Source organism: Oryx dammah, unplaced genomic scaffold (genome assembly GCF_014754425.2).
Source record: "Oryx dammah isolate SB20612 unplaced genomic scaffold, SCBI_Odam_1.1 HiC_scaffold_23, whole genome shotgun sequence".
In the NCBI taxonomy this organism is placed as follows: Eukaryota; Metazoa; Chordata; class Mammalia; order Artiodactyla; family Bovidae; genus Oryx; species Oryx dammah.
In genome coordinates this window covers 55,014,751-55,033,351 of record NW_024070207.1, presented here as the reverse complement: position 1 = coordinate 55,033,351, position 18,601 = coordinate 55,014,751, and the positions used below count along the sequence as shown (strand labels likewise).

At 43.1% G+C, this 18,601-nt stretch overlaps 1 protein-coding gene across 1 annotated transcript; it reads left to right on the top strand.

Moving 5' to 3' along the window:
* Positions 1–6,806: 6,806 nt before the first annotated feature.
* LOC120881577 (melanoma-associated antigen 10-like) lies at positions 6,807–10,875 on the top strand. Its single transcript, XM_040265296.1, has 4 exons — positions 6,807–6,906; positions 7,803–7,963; positions 9,393–9,638; positions 9,729–10,875. Exons 1-4 carry the CDS (start codon positions 6,807–6,809, stop codon positions 10,602–10,604), a joined length of 1,383 nt encoding a protein of 460 aa, XP_040121230.1. The 3' UTR covers positions 10,605–10,875.
* Positions 10,876–18,601: the final 7,726 nt, after the last annotated feature.

The following is an 18,601-nucleotide window of genomic DNA, read 5'->3' as shown; positions in this document are numbered from 1 at the left end:
GGATACAGCCAAGAACATAGAATTCCTTCTGTCTCCAGCTCCCAGTCAAGAGCTTTGGGTATCTTCCTGGGAAGTATAGGAATCAGCATTTTTCATCCCATCCCAAGCTACTTGTTCCAAAGACTAAGTTTCAGGAGAGTAAGGCTGAGAAGTGGAAAATCCCTTCTTTCACCTAACCACCCACTTGTGGGACAGAGTCCCTTCCTTAGAACAGTGCACTGAGAATACTGGAACCCTGCTTTTCCTCACCCTGGCAGAGTTAACATGCCAGGAGTAGCAAGCCATAAAAGACTTGAAGCAACTGACCACTTCCCCTCCATCCCAAGCATCCCACTACTAAAGCAGGGGTATTATTTAGAAAAAAAATTCCACTCACCCTGCTTCCAGCTCCAGAGCCATGGCTCAGAGATATTGACCAGGAAGACAATCCATAAAAACAGAGATCTCTGAAAACTACCTAAAGGAACTGACTTCATTTTGATATGGACCAGGGTTCTTGGCCTTCCCCAATCAATATAAATTGACTAGAGGCCAGACAAGAAATTCAAGCAAGGCTTTACTGGGGCTCCGGCTGAAGCAGGGGGAGCAAAAACAAGTAACAGATTCCCTTGCTTGCTCACTGAAGCAGAGCAAGCTTGTTCCTTATATGTGGTGAGGGTAGGGGTGTGTCCAGGGGTCAGACTGGAGGGCTGACACTTGGCAACAGTGAGAGTCTATGGTATTTGAACCATGACCCACTTCCTTCCTCTTCCATCCCAGCACAGTGTTAAAGAAACTCCACTCTAGGTGGATACAGGGGTGGTTTAGGTGGTTTGCCCTCCCCTTTCTGGTACTGAGTGCAGGGGGCATGTGTAGTACCCTGCTTTTGCTCCTGACACTCTGTTTTTGCTTCAGGCTATTCAGAAATGGCAGTCGGGTTTTTTTTGTGTGTGTATCTTTTTGTATCTTGTGGTCCAGAATTTTCCCCAACTGTGCATGGACACAGTTGTTTTAATTCCCATAAATTTCTTTGTATTTTGTAGCTTGAGGAGAGGTATATCCAGGTGTAAGCTTTGCAGAAAGCTGAGCAGCAACACAGGAAAGGGTCCCAGGTCTCAGGCCTGTCTCAATAATATTATAGAAGCCTTTTTCCTGTCCCTTCCCTCTACATCAACATGTCTCCTTTATAACAACAGTAGATTAAAGCTGAAAGAACTGCAAGACAAGAATCTATTTAAGATGCAGTTCCTAGGGAAACCCAAGAACAACAGAAGAGGAAAGAAAGGGTGTAGATGAATTTTAAACCCCTGACACCAAAAGGTCCAATACTAGCCATACTAACATAAAACCTCACACTATAAAGGCCAATTTACTTCAGTTCCTATTATCTAATATAACATATCTGGCTTTTCAACAACAACAAAAAAATTACATGGCATGCTAAAGGGCAAGAAAAAATACAGTCTGAAGAGACAAAGCAAGCCTCAGAAAGAGACTCCGATATGACAAAGATGTTGAAAGTATCAGACAAGGAATTAAAAATAATTATGACTTATATGTCAAGGGCTATAATTGAAATAGGAGACAATATTCAAGACAGATAGGTAAGCAGATGTAAGCTGTGATATGGGAACTCTAAGAAAGAGTTAAAAGGAAATGCTAGAAAAAAACATAAACTAATGTAAACTAAGAAGGCTTTTGGTGAACTCATCAGCAAACTAGACATAGCTGAGGAAAGAATCAGCAAGTTTAAAAATGTCAACAGAAATTCCCTAAATTGAAATTTTATTGAAATTCTAAATGAAAAAATTAAAACAGAAAAAAAAGAATGAAAACCCAAAATGAAACAGAATATCTAAGAACTGTGAGACAATTTCAGAAGGTGTAATATTTAAGTAACTGGAATATCAGAAGAAGGAGAAGAAACAGAATTTAATTTGTAAATTAAACAATATACATCCATATATCTCTGGGTCAGGGAATAAGCTCCAATATAAATGTTTTAATATTTTAAATAAGATACAAATGGTAATAATCAAAAATTGTGAAATATAGAAAAAACAGTGCTTAGGGATAAATTTATACCACTCACTGTATTAGAAAAATAAGTTCTAAAATCAAAATCTAAGAGTACAACTTAAGTCTAGAGAAAGAAGAGCAAATTAAGTTGAAGGCAAGCAGAAGAAAAGAAATAAGAATTTCTGCAAAAATCAATGAAATTAAAAGCAGGCAAACAATATAGAAAATCAGTGAAACCAAAAGTAGTCATTTGAAAAGATTAACAAATTGATAATCTTCTAGCAAGGCTACAAAACAAAAATTAGATGACACAGATGACTAATATAAGGAAATGAAGGAGTATTATGACAGCTCTATGTCCACAAATTTAATACATTAGATAAAATTATCTTCAGTGACATAATCTATAAAAGTTCACACAAGGATAAAAAGGTAATCTAAATAAATCTATGCCTACTAAGTAAACTAAATCAGTAATTAATATTCCTCAAAAGAGAAATCACTAGGCCCAGATGGTTTCACTGGTGAATTCTACCAAACATCTAAAGAAGAATTAACAACAATCCTCCAAAGGGTCTTCCAAAAAATAAAGCAGAAGGAATACTCCTTACTTATTCTGTGAGACCATTACCCTAACACCAAAACCAGTAACAGATATTACAAGAAAGGAAAACTACAGACCCATAACTCTCATGAACATAGATCTAATGATCTTCAATAAAATATAAGCAAATCAATTCAACATGTATAAAAATAACTATACACCATGACCAAGTGAGATTTATTCCAGGTGTACAAGTCTGGCTTAACATTAAAAGACCAATTAATGAAATTTATGACATCAACAAGCAAAAGAAAAAATATATTATCATATCAATAGAGACACAAAGAAAGCATTTGATAAAATCCAACACAGATGCATGATTAAAAAGTCTCAGTAAACTAGGAATAGAAGGAAATTTCCTCAAGGCTTGCCACCTATGATCAGGAAAAAGGCAAGGATGTCTCCTCTGAGGCCTCCTATTCAACACTGTACTGGAAGTTCAAGCTAGTAAAATAAGAAAAGAATAAGATGTATAACGGGGGAAGGAAAATTTTTGTCTCCCTTTGTTCACTGAAGAAATATTTGTCTACATACTATAAAAAGAACAAGGGCTCTTTGGAGAAATGACTGATTCTAGAAATAAGGCAGTAAATATACAAAATGAGCCTGGAGTATCTTGTAGTGTCAGTAAATTCTGAAGAACATGTTAAGGGACACCACAAATGTTGCATTCAACAAAAGCCATACTGTTGTAAAGTAAACAAAACACAAATTCTGTCCCCCCCCAAAAAAAAAAATTTACTTGCAAGGAAAAAGAGGTAACAGAGGAAGAAATTACAGATTTAGAAAAGACTTGAGACATAAAGAACAATTGTAGTGATTAGATCCTATTTGGACACAGATTCAAAGAAACTAATTTTTTTAAAAGTATGTCTGCCACGCAAACATGAAAAATACCTGGCATTTGAAGATTACTTATTTAAATTTTTTGAAAAGAATTAGATTTACATTTCATAAAAGCATCTATATTTTAGGAAGACATGAAATATTTCATATGTACATGAACTTGGGCAAACTTTAGGAGATGGTGAGGGACAGGGAAGCCAGACATGCTGCATGCAGTCCATGGGGTTGCAGACAGTTGGACATGACTGGGTGACTGAACAACATGAAATATTTAGAAATAAAATAGTATGATGTTTTGAATATGCTTCAAATTATTCCAATAGCAAGAAATGGGAGAAGGTGAAGGTATAACTGGCACCAGATTGTGTTGAAGTGTGTTGATGCTGAGTGTCAGGTATATTGGGTTCATTATATTATATAACAAAGAGAAATGGATTATTTTTATTGTGTGTATGTTTGATAATTTCTGTAATAAACAAATATTATAAATATGCCATTAAATTTGAAATCCTAAGTGAAATTGACCACGTAAAAGTTTAATCAAACAATACAAACTGAAACTGTATTCAAAACTCAAGCCACCATCACATGTTCCAAAACAAGGCAGTTTTGGAAGCCAGTTTTACCAAATAGTCAGGGAGAAACAAATTATCACCTTATGTAAACTCCAAAGCATACCAAAACAGTCAATTATTCAACTCATTTTGCCAGGTTATTGCTCCTCAATTCAAAAACCAGATGAGAACATCCCATGAAAAGAACACTTTAAGCCATGCTCACTCACAGAGAGCAAATATTCTAAATAATTTAATAGCATATTCAACATAGCAGTGAATTAAATGAACAAATGGGCTGTGTCTGAGGAATAAAAATATGATTTACATTAGAAAATACTTTTAATTATAATTCCCTGTACAAATTAGAGGAGGAAAAAAACACTTGATCACATCAATGGGTGTATTAAGAAGCCTTTGAAAGAAATTAAACACAAGTTTATGATTAAAAAAGAGTAAGTTAACATTAGAATAGAACTTCAATTTCCTAAAGTCTATTGCAAACACACTTATATGTAAAATATTAGAATTTCCATTAAAGCCAGGGCCAGACAACACAAAAATGAATACTCTCTCCTCTACTGTTCAAAATTGCACTGGGACACATAAAGCAGTGAATATTGAAATAAGTAAGAGGTATGAATATTGAAAAGAAAGATAATATTTGGTGACAATATTATTATCTGTAAAACATGTGGAGTATTGAATAATTGAGAGATTTCAGGAAAATATATATGGAAAATCATTATAGCAAAATCAAGAACCTTGCCATCTAAAAGCAATAATTAGAACATGAAATAGGAAATACCTCATTCACAATGGTAAGAAAGTCAAGAAAATTACCTAAAAAGAATCCTAAAAGACATGTACAAGACATTAATGGAAGCAAATATAAAAACTTTCTGATAGATTCAGCTAAAAGTCCCAAATAAATAAAGCCGTAAAACATATTCATTAATAAGGAACAGCATTATTACAAAGATATGAATTCTCCTTAAATTATTTATAGGTTTAGTGCCTTACCTATAAATGCCAAGATGACCATCAGGTTCAGACCACTGACTTCCACTCCCTAAATCAACTCTCGATAACTATAGAAAGGAAGTGGGGGTGGGGGAATCAACAACAAAAGCTAAACAAGAAAACACGAGAAATCCCTAGGGAAGACTGATGACTGTGGGGAGCTGGTTCTTGTGTTTGGCGAGGTGGGGGCAGTGGGGAAGTTGCGGTAGGGCTGTAGGCCACAGAGATGCAGATGGCAGGATGGGTAAGGAGAAGAAGATTTTAAATTTCTGACCTATTTCATTGCACAAACCAGAGGCAGGCCCTCTAACCACAGATACCAGTAGCTCTGGGATGATAACAGGACAGCTGGAAAGATGAGATGACTGAGGTTGTAGGACCCCAAAGCCTGTGCTAATGACCACCTGAAACCATTTTAGTCTTTTTCCATCAAAAACAGAGACTAGCCTTGAAAAACTCCCTGAGCAGACAAAACCAATTTAGTCATACAAACAAAGCTTAATTTAGGTTTTATTGCAAGGCTAACTTGATCTGGGTCATTTCTTGCTTATGCCTCTGGAAATCATCAGCAAAACTTCAGTTGTTTCCCCAAATTGATATAAGGTAATCACTAACCAATTCCCTATAATTTAAGAAATTCAAATATTATAACCAACCACTGTGAAGAATAGTCACTGCCTTCCCACAATATAAGCAGCTGTATAACCATATACCCCTGAGCCTCATTCCATGTTTGGTTTGAATGCTCTGTGTTCACAAACTGTCTTTTTGGCACGGGCAGAATAAACTATGACTAATTATTACTTTAGCGATTCATTGTTTCTACTGTCACTTCTGAACTTTTGACAAGAGACTGAGGACTGGCCTTTCCAAAATAATTTTTAACAGAAGATAAAGAATGGACCGGAGATATTATAGAATAGGAGCTAGTAAAGTGATCCACACACAATAAGTATAGTTATTCTTTCATGAAATTTTATATGTATTCTAAACATACACTTGGTAGAGATGTATAATATGGTTTTTGAATATACTAGGAATGAGAGTTAAGAAAATGAAAATCAGTGCTCTGAACTATGAAATGTTAGATAATTTCAAATGAGCAGGACCTCCCCAAATGCTGCTGCTCAGCCTCTTCTGTGCAGAAAAATGAATCTTTTAGAACAAAATGTTTCTGAAGTCTGGCTGGCTGGTCAAGAGACTCGATTGAAAAGGTTGCTTTTTCTCTGACTCTCCCCCATGCTCATGGGCACTGCAGCTCCCCATCTAGAAACTAGTTCGTGTTGCAGAATCATTCTCTGCAAGGGATGCAGCTGGACAAATGCTTGGAGCTGACAGTGAGGAGCCTCTCCCAGCCAGGATTTCATCAAGGACCCAGGACCTCAGAAGTGAGGACTGAACCAGGGGCATCCTCTCAGAAGGTCCAGATAATCCAGCTCTACTCCTGATAACAGCTGTGGGAGATCCCTGGCAGAGCTGTCAGACTGTGAGCCTTCCTCAGTCTTCCCTGAGGGTCTTCAGAGAGGTGAGAGCCTTGGCTGGAAGGGGACAGGCTCAGGTCACAAGAGGGAAGAGTCTCAGACCCTGTCACAAGTCAAGGTGAGGATATTGAAGAAGCAATGAAGGAATCTCCCAGACTGGAAGAGAGGGGTCCCAGCTTTACCCTGTCCCTGCAGTCAGCCCCCATAGGTGCCAAGTCAGAGAGACGTGGAAGCCTCTGACTTCCTTCTGGGGAAGTAGAAAATGAACGTCTCAGGGAAGTGAGGCTTGGATAGAGGGATATGTCTTCAGATCAGCAGAGAAAGGAGTTCCAGAGCCTGCCAGGAGTCAAGACAAGGACCCTGAGGAAGGACTGGAGGCACCTTGAACCTCCGAACAGAGGTCAGCTCCACCCTGCCCCTGCTATCAGTGTAGGGAGGCCCCAACAAGCTGTAGCCTGATACGGTGGCCTCTGTCTTCTGCTGGGTAAAACGGTCTAAAGGAGGGAAAGACATCGAGCTGGCAGGGCTGGACTCAGGTAAGCAGAGGAGAGGACCCAGGAACTGTCAGTATTCAAGGTGAAGACCCTGAGGGAGGACTGATGGGACAGTAGACTCCAGAACAGAGGGGCTCCCCCAACAGATCCAGTGCTGTCAGCCCAGGCATCTGACTGGATTTAGTATTACATCATTTTGCCTTGGGATACTGAAATAGGGTTGGTTTGGTCTTGGGTGTGCATCCTTCAGTCAGCAGGTGGAGGAGTCCCAGGCCTTGACAGACATGAAGATATGTAAGGACCTGAAGGAAGACCCTGAGGGACCTTGGGGTGGGATGACCATATGCATCATCCATTTCTGACATCCAGGTCTCAGAAAAACTGGGGACCTGGTATAAGGGGTGGGGGCTCAGCAGGGCAGAAAAGAGAATCCCATGTCTTGCTGGGAGTCAAGGTAAGGACCCTAAGCAAGGACTGAGGGGACTCTGGACCCCAAACAGAGGGGACCCCCCAAATTCCTGGACCTGGGAGGCCCCTGGTGGGGGGATAGGCACCTTGGCAGCAAGTCCTGGCTTTCACATCCGAATCTCAGAGACCGAGGCCTCAGATGGGCAGAGGGGAGGATCTCAGGTTCTGCTGAGAGTCAAGCTGAAGCCCCTGAGGGAGGACTGAGGGCACCCTGGACCCCAAACAGAGGAGACCTGAGAGAAGCCCATTCCTGTTGTCAGCCCTGGGCAGCCCTGGAGTAGGATGAGCCCAACAGACATGGTCTGACTTCCTGACATCCGGGTCTCAGACTAAGGACCTGGTACAGGGGGCGGGCTTCCTGACATCCGGGTCTCAGACTGGGGACAGGGGGCGGACTTCCTGACATCCGGGCCTTGGAGAGACTGGGGAACTGGTATAAAAGGCGGGGCTTCAGTTGGGTCGAGGAGAGAATTCCGGGTGCTGCCTGGAGACAAGGTAAGGTCCTGAGGGAGGACTGAGAGGGCCCCGAGGGAGGATTGACGGAAGCCCACAGATCCCCGCCCCGGTAGTTGGCCCTGAGAGACCCTGGGGTGAGAAGAGCACGCTAGGCCTGTCCTAACTTCCTGACATGCGGGTCTCAGAGAGACTGGGGACCTGGTGTGAGGAGCCAGGTCTCAGGTAGGGAGAGGACAGAACCCCGGTCCTGCCAGGAGTCAAGGTGAATACCCCAGATTCCTGCCCCTGCTGTCAGCCCTGAGAGGACCCTAGGGGTGTAGACCACTGAGGGAGGACTAAAGGAAGCTGGACCCCTGAACAGAGGGGACCCTGTAGTCCCCAGACAGGACGGCCACACGCAGCATTTCCTGACATCCGGGTCTCAGAGAGACCAGGGACCTTGTGAAAGCTGTGGGGGGGGGGTCTCAAAATGGCAGACGGGACAACCCCCAGTCCTGCCTGGAGTTTAGGTTCCATGTGAGGAATGACTGAGGTAGTTATACCGCAATTGGGAGGCAGGGATCCTGGCCCTTGTGGGGGCTATTGGAGGCCCTAGAGTGGGGTGAGCAGGGTGAGCATTTTCTTGACCTCTGGCTTAGAGTCTCGGAAGGTGAGGTGTTTGGGCAGAGTGTGGAGGCTTCAGATCTACAGAGGGTGGACTCCCCGGACTCCGAGGGAGGACTGAGCAGACTCCCTCCCCTGTGGTCAGTGCTGGGAGGGCAGGAGGGAGGTGAGGAGGAGCTGAACCGAGCATCTCCCCAGCCTAGGACCTGAGGGAAGCCCTGGGCAGGTGCGGCCACATGTGGGGCCCCTTAGCGCTTTCTGTTCAGACTTGGGTCTTGTTCTGAGTTTCCCTGCAGGTCCCCAAAGGGGAAGGTCCAGGCCGTGCCAGAGGAAAAGTGGGCACTACAAGGGAACCCCGAAGGGACCGCCCACTGCACAACTGGGGAGACCTCACAGAGTCCACCCTTTAAACCATCACAGAAGGCCAGCCCAGGGCTGTGCCACAGTCTACCCTCGAGGTGTCCCCTCCATTTCTGTCACAGGAGCTCCAGGAACCAGGAGGTGAAGGTGGAGGTCTGAGGCCGGTGTCCTGAGGTCAGAGAGCAGAGGAGGTCCAGGCAGAACCAGGAGTCAAGGTGAGGAGAGTGCCCTGAGTGTGCACCAGAGGCCCCCTATCCCAAAACAGAGGGGAACCCACAAGGTTCATGTCCCCCCATCATGTGAACCCCGGAACCTCGGGATGGGCTGACTGCGTCCTGGGGAGCCCCTGCCATTCCTTCTTTGGGTAGCCAGCAGACAGGCCGCCCAGGAGGAGTGCCCCTGTTCCGTCCAAGAGCACCCCTCGAGAGACCTGTAAGTGACCTGTGTCAGACCACCCTGGGTTTGTTTCTCAGCTGAGGACGCTCTCATCCTCTCTCTCCCCCAGGCCCGTGGTCCCCCATCTGTCACCTCTGCCCACACTCCTGTCTGTTGCCGGAAACCAGTCATCATGTCTCATGCTCCAAAGCGAAGGTGCTGCGTGCTTGAGGAAGGCAGTGAGACCCAAAGTGTTATTGCAGTTGTGGAAGAGGATACGTCCTCATCCTCCACCTGCTCCTCCTCATTTCCCTCTTCCTCCTCCTCTTCCTCTTCCTATCCTCTGATCTTGAGCTCCCCAGAGGAGGAGCTTAATGTTATTCCTGGGCCCCTGGGTCCTTCCCAGGATCCTGCCCAGGGTCCTTCCCAGGGTCTTTCCCAGGGTCCTTCCCAGGGTCTTTCGCAGGATCCTTCCCAGGGTCCTTCACAGAACCCTCCGAGTTCCCTTCTCTCTCCCACTGCTGTTGCCTCTCCAATGAGCCAATCCGAGGATGGCTCTAGCAGCCAAAAAGAGGAGAGTCCGAGCACCTCTCAGGCTCTGCCAGATGCTGAGTCCCTGCCCAGAAATGTGATTGATGACAAGGTGGCTGATCTGGTAGAGTTTCTGCTCCTCAAGTATCGCACTAAGGAGCTGACCACAAAGGCGGAAATGCTGAATGTCGTCATCAAAGATTACCAGGATCATTTCCCTGAGATCTTCAAAGAAGCCTCGGAGTGCGTACAGCTGGCGTTTGGCGTGGATGTGAAGGAAGTGGACCCCAGCAACGACTCCTATGCCCTGGTCACTACCCTGGGCCTCACCTGCGATGGGATGATGAGCGATGGGGAGACCATGCCCAAGAACGGTATTCTGATAGTTATCCTGAGCATGATCTTTATGGAGGGTGACTGTGTCTCTGAGGAGAAGGTGTGGGAAGTGCTGAATGTGATGGGGGTATATGATGGGACAGATCACTTTATCTATGGGGAGCCCAGGGAGCTTATTACCAGAGTGTTGGTGCAGGAGCAGTACTTTGAGTACCGACAGGTGCCCAACAGTGATCCTCCCCGCTATGAGTTTCTGTGGGGTCCCCGGGCCCACGCGGAGATCTGCAAGATGTCTCTCCTGGAGTTTTTGGCTAAGATCAGTGGAAGTGACCCTAGAGCCTTCCCTCTGTGGTATGAGGAGGCTTTGAGACAGCAGGAAGAGAGAGCCCAATCTGGAATTACCACCACGGATGATACTAGTGCTATAGCCAGTGAAAGTTCTAGTGCCCCATCTAGCAGCTTCTGCCCTGAGTGAAGTCCAAGGCAGATTCTTCACTCTGTGCTTTAAGAGGGAAGTCAATGATCTAACTAGTAGAGGGACAGGCTGGGGGCAAGGGAATCGTAGTAAATAGCATCTTTGTGTTTCTCTTCCACTGAGGTGACTTAGAACTTGATCTTCTTTGATTTTTTGGCATCTTAAAATGCTGTTACTCAACTAGAAAGTCTGTTATTCTCAAAATCTAGGTTTATGCATGACATTGGCACATTTAGCATTTTTTTTCAGTTTAGGAGAAAGAATTTAGCTATTTTAAGATAAATTGGGAAACCTTTCATTTTATTTGTACTCTGTAATAAGATGGCATTAGAATAAGAATTTCCTTGAAAATGTGAAAGAACTTAGTAAAATAGAGGAAAAATTAACTGGTTTACTTTTTAATTCTCACTTTTAGTCTATTCTGTAACATTAAGATATGTACTTGGATTTTTTTTTTTTGCTTATTCAAGAATGTAGAAGAAATAAAATAGTAATAAATGAAATCTCTGCTCACTGGTTCATTTATTCCAAAAACCTTCATGGAGCCTCTGCTCTGTGGAACGCCCTGTGTTAGCAGTGGGGACACTGGGAGAAGCAGGGCACCCCTACACCTAGAGCGATGGTCCAGGAGCCACAGTCACACGAGGAAGGTCCCCTAGTCCCACTAACAAGGAAACATAGGGCAGGGCTGTGGGGCTCCAGGAGGAGCCCTCGAGTGTCGGTGCCTGAGCCAGGGCGATTTGGGGCTTTGGGAAGCTGGGGTTTCTTCTATGGGAGGTGATAGAAATGAACCTGGGTGGTGGCAGCCCTCAGACCTGCAGATGTGTCTTGCTGCTGCTGCTGCAGCTGCTGCTAAGTCGCTTCAGTCATGTCTGACTCTGTGTGACCCCATAGACGGCAGCCTACCAGGCTTCCCCATCCCTGGGATTCTCCAGGCAAGAACACTGGAGTGAGTGGGTTGCCATTTCCTTCCCCAATGCATGAAAGTGAAACGTGAAAGTGAAAGTCGCTCAGTCATTTCTTACTCTTAGAGACCCCGTGGACTGCAGCCTACCAGGCTCCTCTGTCCATGGGATTTTCCAGGCAAGAATACTGGAGTGGGTTGCCATTGCCTTCTCCGTGTGTCTTAGGAATGAGAGAAAAACATGGATAACAAAACTGCTCTTAGCATTTCCTTTTGGATCATGGATAAACCATAGAGAAATCACTTCCTGTACTCTTGTCCCAGTTCAGCTGAACACAAGACCTAGGTGTTTTATAAGTATTGTCTGCAAGGGTTTCCTAAGAAATAAGGATGGATATCTTTTGAATGATGCTGGGAAGTCACTGTCCAGGTACCCATTTCACTGACTTAGGAAAACCAGAGATGACATTATTAGAAGACATTTTAATTAGATTACCTTTAATGTAATTTGGCCAATTCTGAGCAATATATAGCTTGGGTGGGGAGGAATTAATGAAAATAGTGGATCGGATGAAAATGCAGCTGGGAGGGAGAGACTAAATTGGTCTTTGGCTCAAATTCTAGCAGCTTTGAGTTGTATCCAGCTGGGGAAGACTCCCCTCCACCTAAATTTAATAATATATCCTCTAAGAAGAAAATTTACTGATTTTTATTTACAAAGCCCCTGTAGCTCAAATGGTAAAGAATCTGCCTGCAATGCAGGAGACCCAGGTTCAATCCCTGGGTCAGGAAGATCCTCTGGAGAAGGGAATGGCAGTCCACTCCAGTATTCTTGCCTGGAGAATCCCATGGACAGAGGAGCCTGGCAGACTACAGTCTGTCCACAACTGAGTGACTAACACTACTACCACTATTTACAAAGCCAGCAGTATGGTTGACTGATTATGGTATTATGTGTCCTATTGAGATTTCTCTAAGGTATACTGGATAACAGCAACAACTTCTAGAGTACAGGGTAGAAGAGCCTGGTGTCAGATTAATGATAGAAACACAGAAGTACGCGTTATCTGCCAGTGATTATGTTCCAAGACCGCCTGTAGGTATCTGACACCATGGAGAGTACTGAACACTATAATGTTACATTTTTTCCTATACTAATGGGTAGGTAGCATATATAGTGTGGATATGTTGAACAAAAGGATGATTCATGTTCAGGGCAGAACAGAGTGGGATGGTGTGATTTAAAACTTAATGAATTGTATATTTCTGAAATTGTCTATTTAATATTTTAAGACCCTGGTTGATCTCAGGTAGCTGAAACTGCAGAAAGCAAAACTGTGGATAACAGTTACTGTAACTGTTAATCATTAAAGACTGAGCCAGGCACTGTGCAAGGTGCTTTACACTGCCTACATTACCTACATCTCAGCCACTCTGCAGGACAGGTCTCATCAAGCCCACTTGCTTCACAGATGAAAAACCTGAGGCCATAGGGCTTGGTAATCTACCATGGTTACATGGTTAATAAGTGACAGGGCAGGCACTAGATCTCTAGTCTAAATTCATTGGGAACCTACGCTTTTCCTACTCAACCCCAGCCTGATACCAACCTTCTGACTCTAAATCATTTATTTTCTCAGTGCTCCATAAAGTCTCTAAGGTGACCAAAAGGAGGACCCCCATGCCCAAGACACTGAAAGCAGGCTTAAAGAAGGAAGGCGGCAAAGTGAAGCAGACAGGGTTTGGGTATTGTTTGTGGGCATTATTAACATAGAGTCCTCCTGCCTGTCAGGGTCCCCTGAGAGCTGAGCTGCCAGAAGTGTGGCTAGTCCCAGCACCTTCCCACATGACAACAACCATCCCCTGGTCTTCCCCTACGTACCCTCCAGTCCAACTCTGGAACCTGACCAGCTTATCAGCTCATAACTCTTCTGAAATCTGTGCCCACTCCAAATGGAACAGCCTAAGTCTCTTGCCCTCCCTCTGACATAAAGCATTTCAACTCCCTGCAGAAGTCCCCAGACTGTCTCAACCCACTGCCCACTTATAGTGCTCTTGTGTTTACATTGGATAGTGATGTTAGACATTGGCCATTACCTCTCCCCCCCTCCACAGGTATCTTCAACAAACTCTTTGCTTTCTAAATGAGTTTATGTGTAGACTCTAACTTGGCACATAATCTACCAGTTCTTTGGATAAAACCCTGAAGTTAAGAGTTTTTGAAACCAGCTTGATGCTCTGTGGTGACCTAGATGGGTGTGATTGTAGGGAGGGCAGTGAGAGAGAGATCAAAGAGGGACGGGATATCTGTATACATACAGCTGATTTACTTTGTTGTACAGCAGAAACTAACACAACATTGTAAAGCAACTATAGCCCAATTAAAAAAAATCCTGTAATAAAACCATAAAGGAAAAGGATATGAAATATATAGGTAGATAGATATCTGAATCAGTTCACTGTATACCAAAACCTAGCACAACATGGTAAATCGACTATACTTCAATAAAAGAGGAAATTCTCCAAGAAGTGAAGATTGTTGTCATAGCAACTTATAATAATTGCTTTGTGTTCAGCATCTACTATGTAACAGTGTATGAGAGAGACCACACCGTCTTATCCATATTTTGTCTTCCTTTCCTTCACAATGTATTACTACAATGTATTTACTACAATAGTACTGCATTGTAGTTGTATCCACTTGTAGTTAGGAATGATCACATCACTACCCATTGTCCCTGAAATATGAGTAGAAGTGTCATCACATCCAGACATTTGAGAGCCAGCATGGCATTTCTGTGCTTTCTATTTCATTCGACAGCAAAGCTGGCATCTCCCTGTTGAGATGATGGAACTATAGTCTCGAAGTATTGTGGATCCTTGGGTCACCTGAGAGCAGAGGTCTCCTGCCCAATGCATCAGAATTTATATGAACAAAAATAAACTTTTCTTATGTTAAGCCACTTAAATTACAGTTTTTGTTTGTTGCGTCAGCTTGCAGTTACTTCAACTGACAAATACATAGGTAAGTGTATTTAAATACTTTAATTACAAAGGTATTATTAGTGCATATAGTGTACTTACTCTTATTGCAAAAAACTTATAAAAATAGATAATTGCCCCCATTTGTAAACTCCCTCCAAATTTCAGCCCCTTATCCAGAGTTAACCACATTTAACATATTAATGTGATTTTTTGGTTAAAGTGGAAATGGTATAAATATTTTACATTTTCATAAATATTGCTGGAATTTTATTCTAAAGTGCTCTACCATTCATACTCTCAAAAACTATGGTATGTGAATATCCTTCACTCTCAAAAATATTTTATCATTCTTTTAAACTTTGGTCAACATTATGGATAAAATATTGTCTCAATGTTGTTTTAATTTGGGTCTCCCCCATTTTCTAATTTGGAGTAGGAAATGGCTACCCACTCCAGTATTCTTACCCGGAAAATCCCATGGACAGAGGAGCCTGGCGGGCTACAGTCCATGGGGTCGCAAAGAGTCGGACATGGCTGAGCACGCACACATTTTCTAATTAGGTTAAACAAAGCATTTATTTAATTCCTCATCCATGTAAACCTGTATTGATGCAGTGATGTCCAAAGTGACAGGATTCCTCTGAGCATGATTTAATGAAATGCCAACATGGAGCGCCTCCTGGTCCTCTTCTCAGTGAGGAGCAAGGATTCAGTCAGGAGCTAGGGAAGGAGACCGGAGGGGGCGCCCCCAGCTGCGAGGGGCATTGAGAGCATCCTGGGTACAGCTGTTGCCAGAGTACACAAGAGAGACAAGAGCAAAGCCAAGTCCAGAGAGCCCCAGGCAGGCTGACTGTCAGGCCTCTGAACCCAGAGTTCAGTGTAAGGGGCACAGGACCCCAAAGGAGAGTAATTGGGGAGAGCAAAGGGTACAGAACAAGGAATGTGAATAGGCCGGGAAAATCTCTAGACCCTCCTCCCCAGCTGGAAGTTGTAGGGTGGTCTGAATAGTCTGGTCTATTGTATGGCTGGACCAGGGGCATGCCAGACAGCCCACTCTGCCCACAGAGTCCCCCATCTCTGTCAGGAAGAGTACACCTGGCTCTGTGCCTCATTCAGGGGAGCTTCATCTCTTGACTACACATGTGGTCCAGTGCAGCCTTGCCAGTGTTTCAGGGCTGGGCTGGGAGTGGTCATGATGCCAGCTGGAGGCTGGGGCCTTTCCCCCTGGGTATAAAGCAACCCTCCTTTGAGGTCTGGGCCATCTGAATGAGCAGGGTTGGTGACTAGGGGCAGACAGCTGAAACAGGCCAGGAGTACCCATGAGCCAGGAGAGGGAGTGTATAGCTGCCCGAAGGGTGGAATTGGAACAGGAAAGCCCTGGGAAGTGGTTTCTGAAAGAGTTTCTTATTCAGTAAGAAGAGAAGAGAAATATGAGTCCGGAGTTCACAGCAGACCCTCCAGTCTCATTGTGTTCACATTTAAGTAATGAGGGCAATTTAAGTGCCTGGTGTATATGGGCTCATCTGGTCAGTGTGCTAGGACCTCTGGTACAAAAAAGAAAACAATCAGCATACCCACTGGATCTCAAAAGAGTCAAATACAAAACCCCAACAGTATTCTTCCATTTTTCCCCTGTCAGCCTTTTGCCTAATCTTGGCATACATTTACTCCAAGGAGATCCAACTGGTCCATTCTGAAGGAGATCAGCCCTGGGATTTCTTTGGAGGGAATGATGCTGAAGCTGAAACTCCAATACTTTGGCCACCTCATGCGAAGAGTTGACTCATTGGAAAAGACTCTGATGCTGGAAGGGATTGGGGGCAGGAGGAGAAGGGGACGACTGAGGATGAGATGGCTGGATGGCATCACTGACTCGATGGACTGAGTGAACTCCGGGAGTTGGTGATGGACAGGGAGGCCTGGTGTGCTGCAATTCATGGGGTCGCAAAGAGTCAGACACGACTGAGCGACTGAACTGAACTGATGTTATAAACTCCACCATACATTGTTATTATCTTTACTTTATATAGTCAATTATCTCTTAAAGACATTGACACAAATAAGGAAATACTCATGTTCACACATAGAGCTCCAATTCTGGTGCTCTTCATTCATTTATTTAGATTCAGATTTCTATCTGGCATCATTTTCTGTCAGCCTGGAGGAATTTAGCATTTCTTTAAAGCATTCTTTAATATTTATTTTAGTGCATGTCTCTTGGTTATTAATTCTTAAAGGTTTTGTATTTCAGAAAAAAATCTTCATTTAACCTTTATTTTTGCAAAATATATTTCACTGACTATAGAATCCCAGGTTGACAGTTTAGTTTTTCAGGACTTTAAAATAGGGCTCCACTCATCTCTCGCTTTCATTGTTTTTGACAAGAAACTCACTCTTATCCTTATCTTTCCTCCCCTGTAGTAAAGTACCTTCCCCCATCCCCACCCCGCCCCCACCACCCCAGGTGCTTTTAAGATTTTCTCTTCATCGCTGATTTTAAGTAATTTGAATATTGTGGGCCTTGGGATAGTTTTTTTTTTTAATTTCATATTTCTTGGCATTCTTTATGGTTTTTGAATCTGTGGGTTTATAGTTTTGTTTATTTTCATCAATTAATTTTTAATTGATTTACAACATTGTATTAGTTTCTACTGTACAGTAAAATGTATCAGCTATACATATACATATATCACTTCTCTTTTGGATTTCCTTCCCATTTAGATCACCACAGAGCATTGAGTAGAGCTCCCTGTGCTATACAGTAGGTTCTCATTAGTTATCTATTTTATACATGGTGGTGGTGGTTTAGTCACTGAGTCATGTCCAACTCTTGCAACCCCATGGACTGTAGCCCACCAGGCTCCTCTGGCCATGGGATTTCCCAGGCAAGAATCCTGGAATGGAGTGCCATTTCCTCCTCCAGGGACCTTCCTGACCCAGGGATGGGATCTGCATCTCCTGCATTGGCAGGTGGGTTCTTTACTGAGTGAGCCTCCAAAGAATAGTGTGTATATGTCAATCCCAACCTCCTAATTCATCCCATCCACCTTATAGTTCTTATCCAATTTGGAGATTTCTTATCCAAATGCTTTTTTCAATCCTCTCTTCTTCCTTCCCTTTGGGGTTTCCAAATATATGTACATAGGTCACTTGAAGTTGTCTCACAACTTGCCAATACTGTATTATTGTTTTCAGTATTATTTTCTCAGTGTGTGTTTTTTTCTAGAAAGTTTTCTAGAAAGTTTGCTATATCCTCAAGTTCACTGATCTTTTCTTCATACATGTCAAATCTGCCATTAGTCAAAACCAGTGTATCTTTTCAATTCAGGCATTGTGTCCTTCATATCTCAAAGTTTATTTAGGCTCTTTTTTATGTCTTTCATGTCCCTTTTTAGCATGTTTAACCTTTCCTCTTTTGTACGTACAAAACACAGTTATATATAATGCTGCTTTAATGTCCTTGACTACTATCATCTTTCTCATTTCTAGGTCAGTTTTAATTTATTTTTCTCCTCATTTATGATCCTACTTTCCTGCTTCTTTGAATGGCTAGCAATTTTGATTGGATGTCAGAAATTGTGAATTGTACTTTGTTAAATGCTGGGTATTTTTGTGTTTCTATAGATAAATATTCTTAAGCTTTTTGAAGGGACACAATTAAGTTACTTGAAAACAAGTCACTGGTATTTTTGAGTCATGCTTTTAAACTCTGTTAAGTGAGTTAAAAGCAGTGGTTAGATTATGGCTAATAATTGCTCTTTTCTCAGGCAAAACCACTCTCTATATTTTAACCGAGCCCCATGAACTATATGATTTTCTACTCTGATTAATGGGAACCAGAATAACTCCCAGACCTGCATGATCTCTGGAAATTGCTGTCTGTGGAGCACTCTCCCCTCTGAGATTTTGTTCTGCAAGTTCTTGCCACCAAGCATCTCCTAGACCCTCAGTTCTATCTCTCCAACTCAAGAAGATGCCCAGCCTCCTCCATTATACACTGTGGCCTACAATCTTTCTGTAGGCCGTAAGTTTGAGCAATCTTAGGACTCACCTCATTTATTTCTCATCTCTTAGAGAACTCTGTTCTTCTTTGCCTGATGTCTAATAA

Bases quoted from the DNA above. Each gene is read 5' to 3' on its own strand.
- LOC120881577 (XM_040265296.1), top strand. From the start codon at position 6,807: ATGTCTTCAGATCAGCAGAGAAAGGAGTTCCAGAGCCTGCCAGGAGTC. The intron at 6,907-7,802 runs GTCAGCTCCACC...TCTCAGACTAAG, and splicing joins CCTTGAACCTCCGAACAGAG to GACCTGGTACAGGGGGCGGG. The intron at 7,964-9,392 runs GTAAGGTCCTGA...TCTCTCCCCCAG, and splicing joins GGGTGCTGCCTGGAGACAAG to GCCCGTGGTCCCCCATCTGT.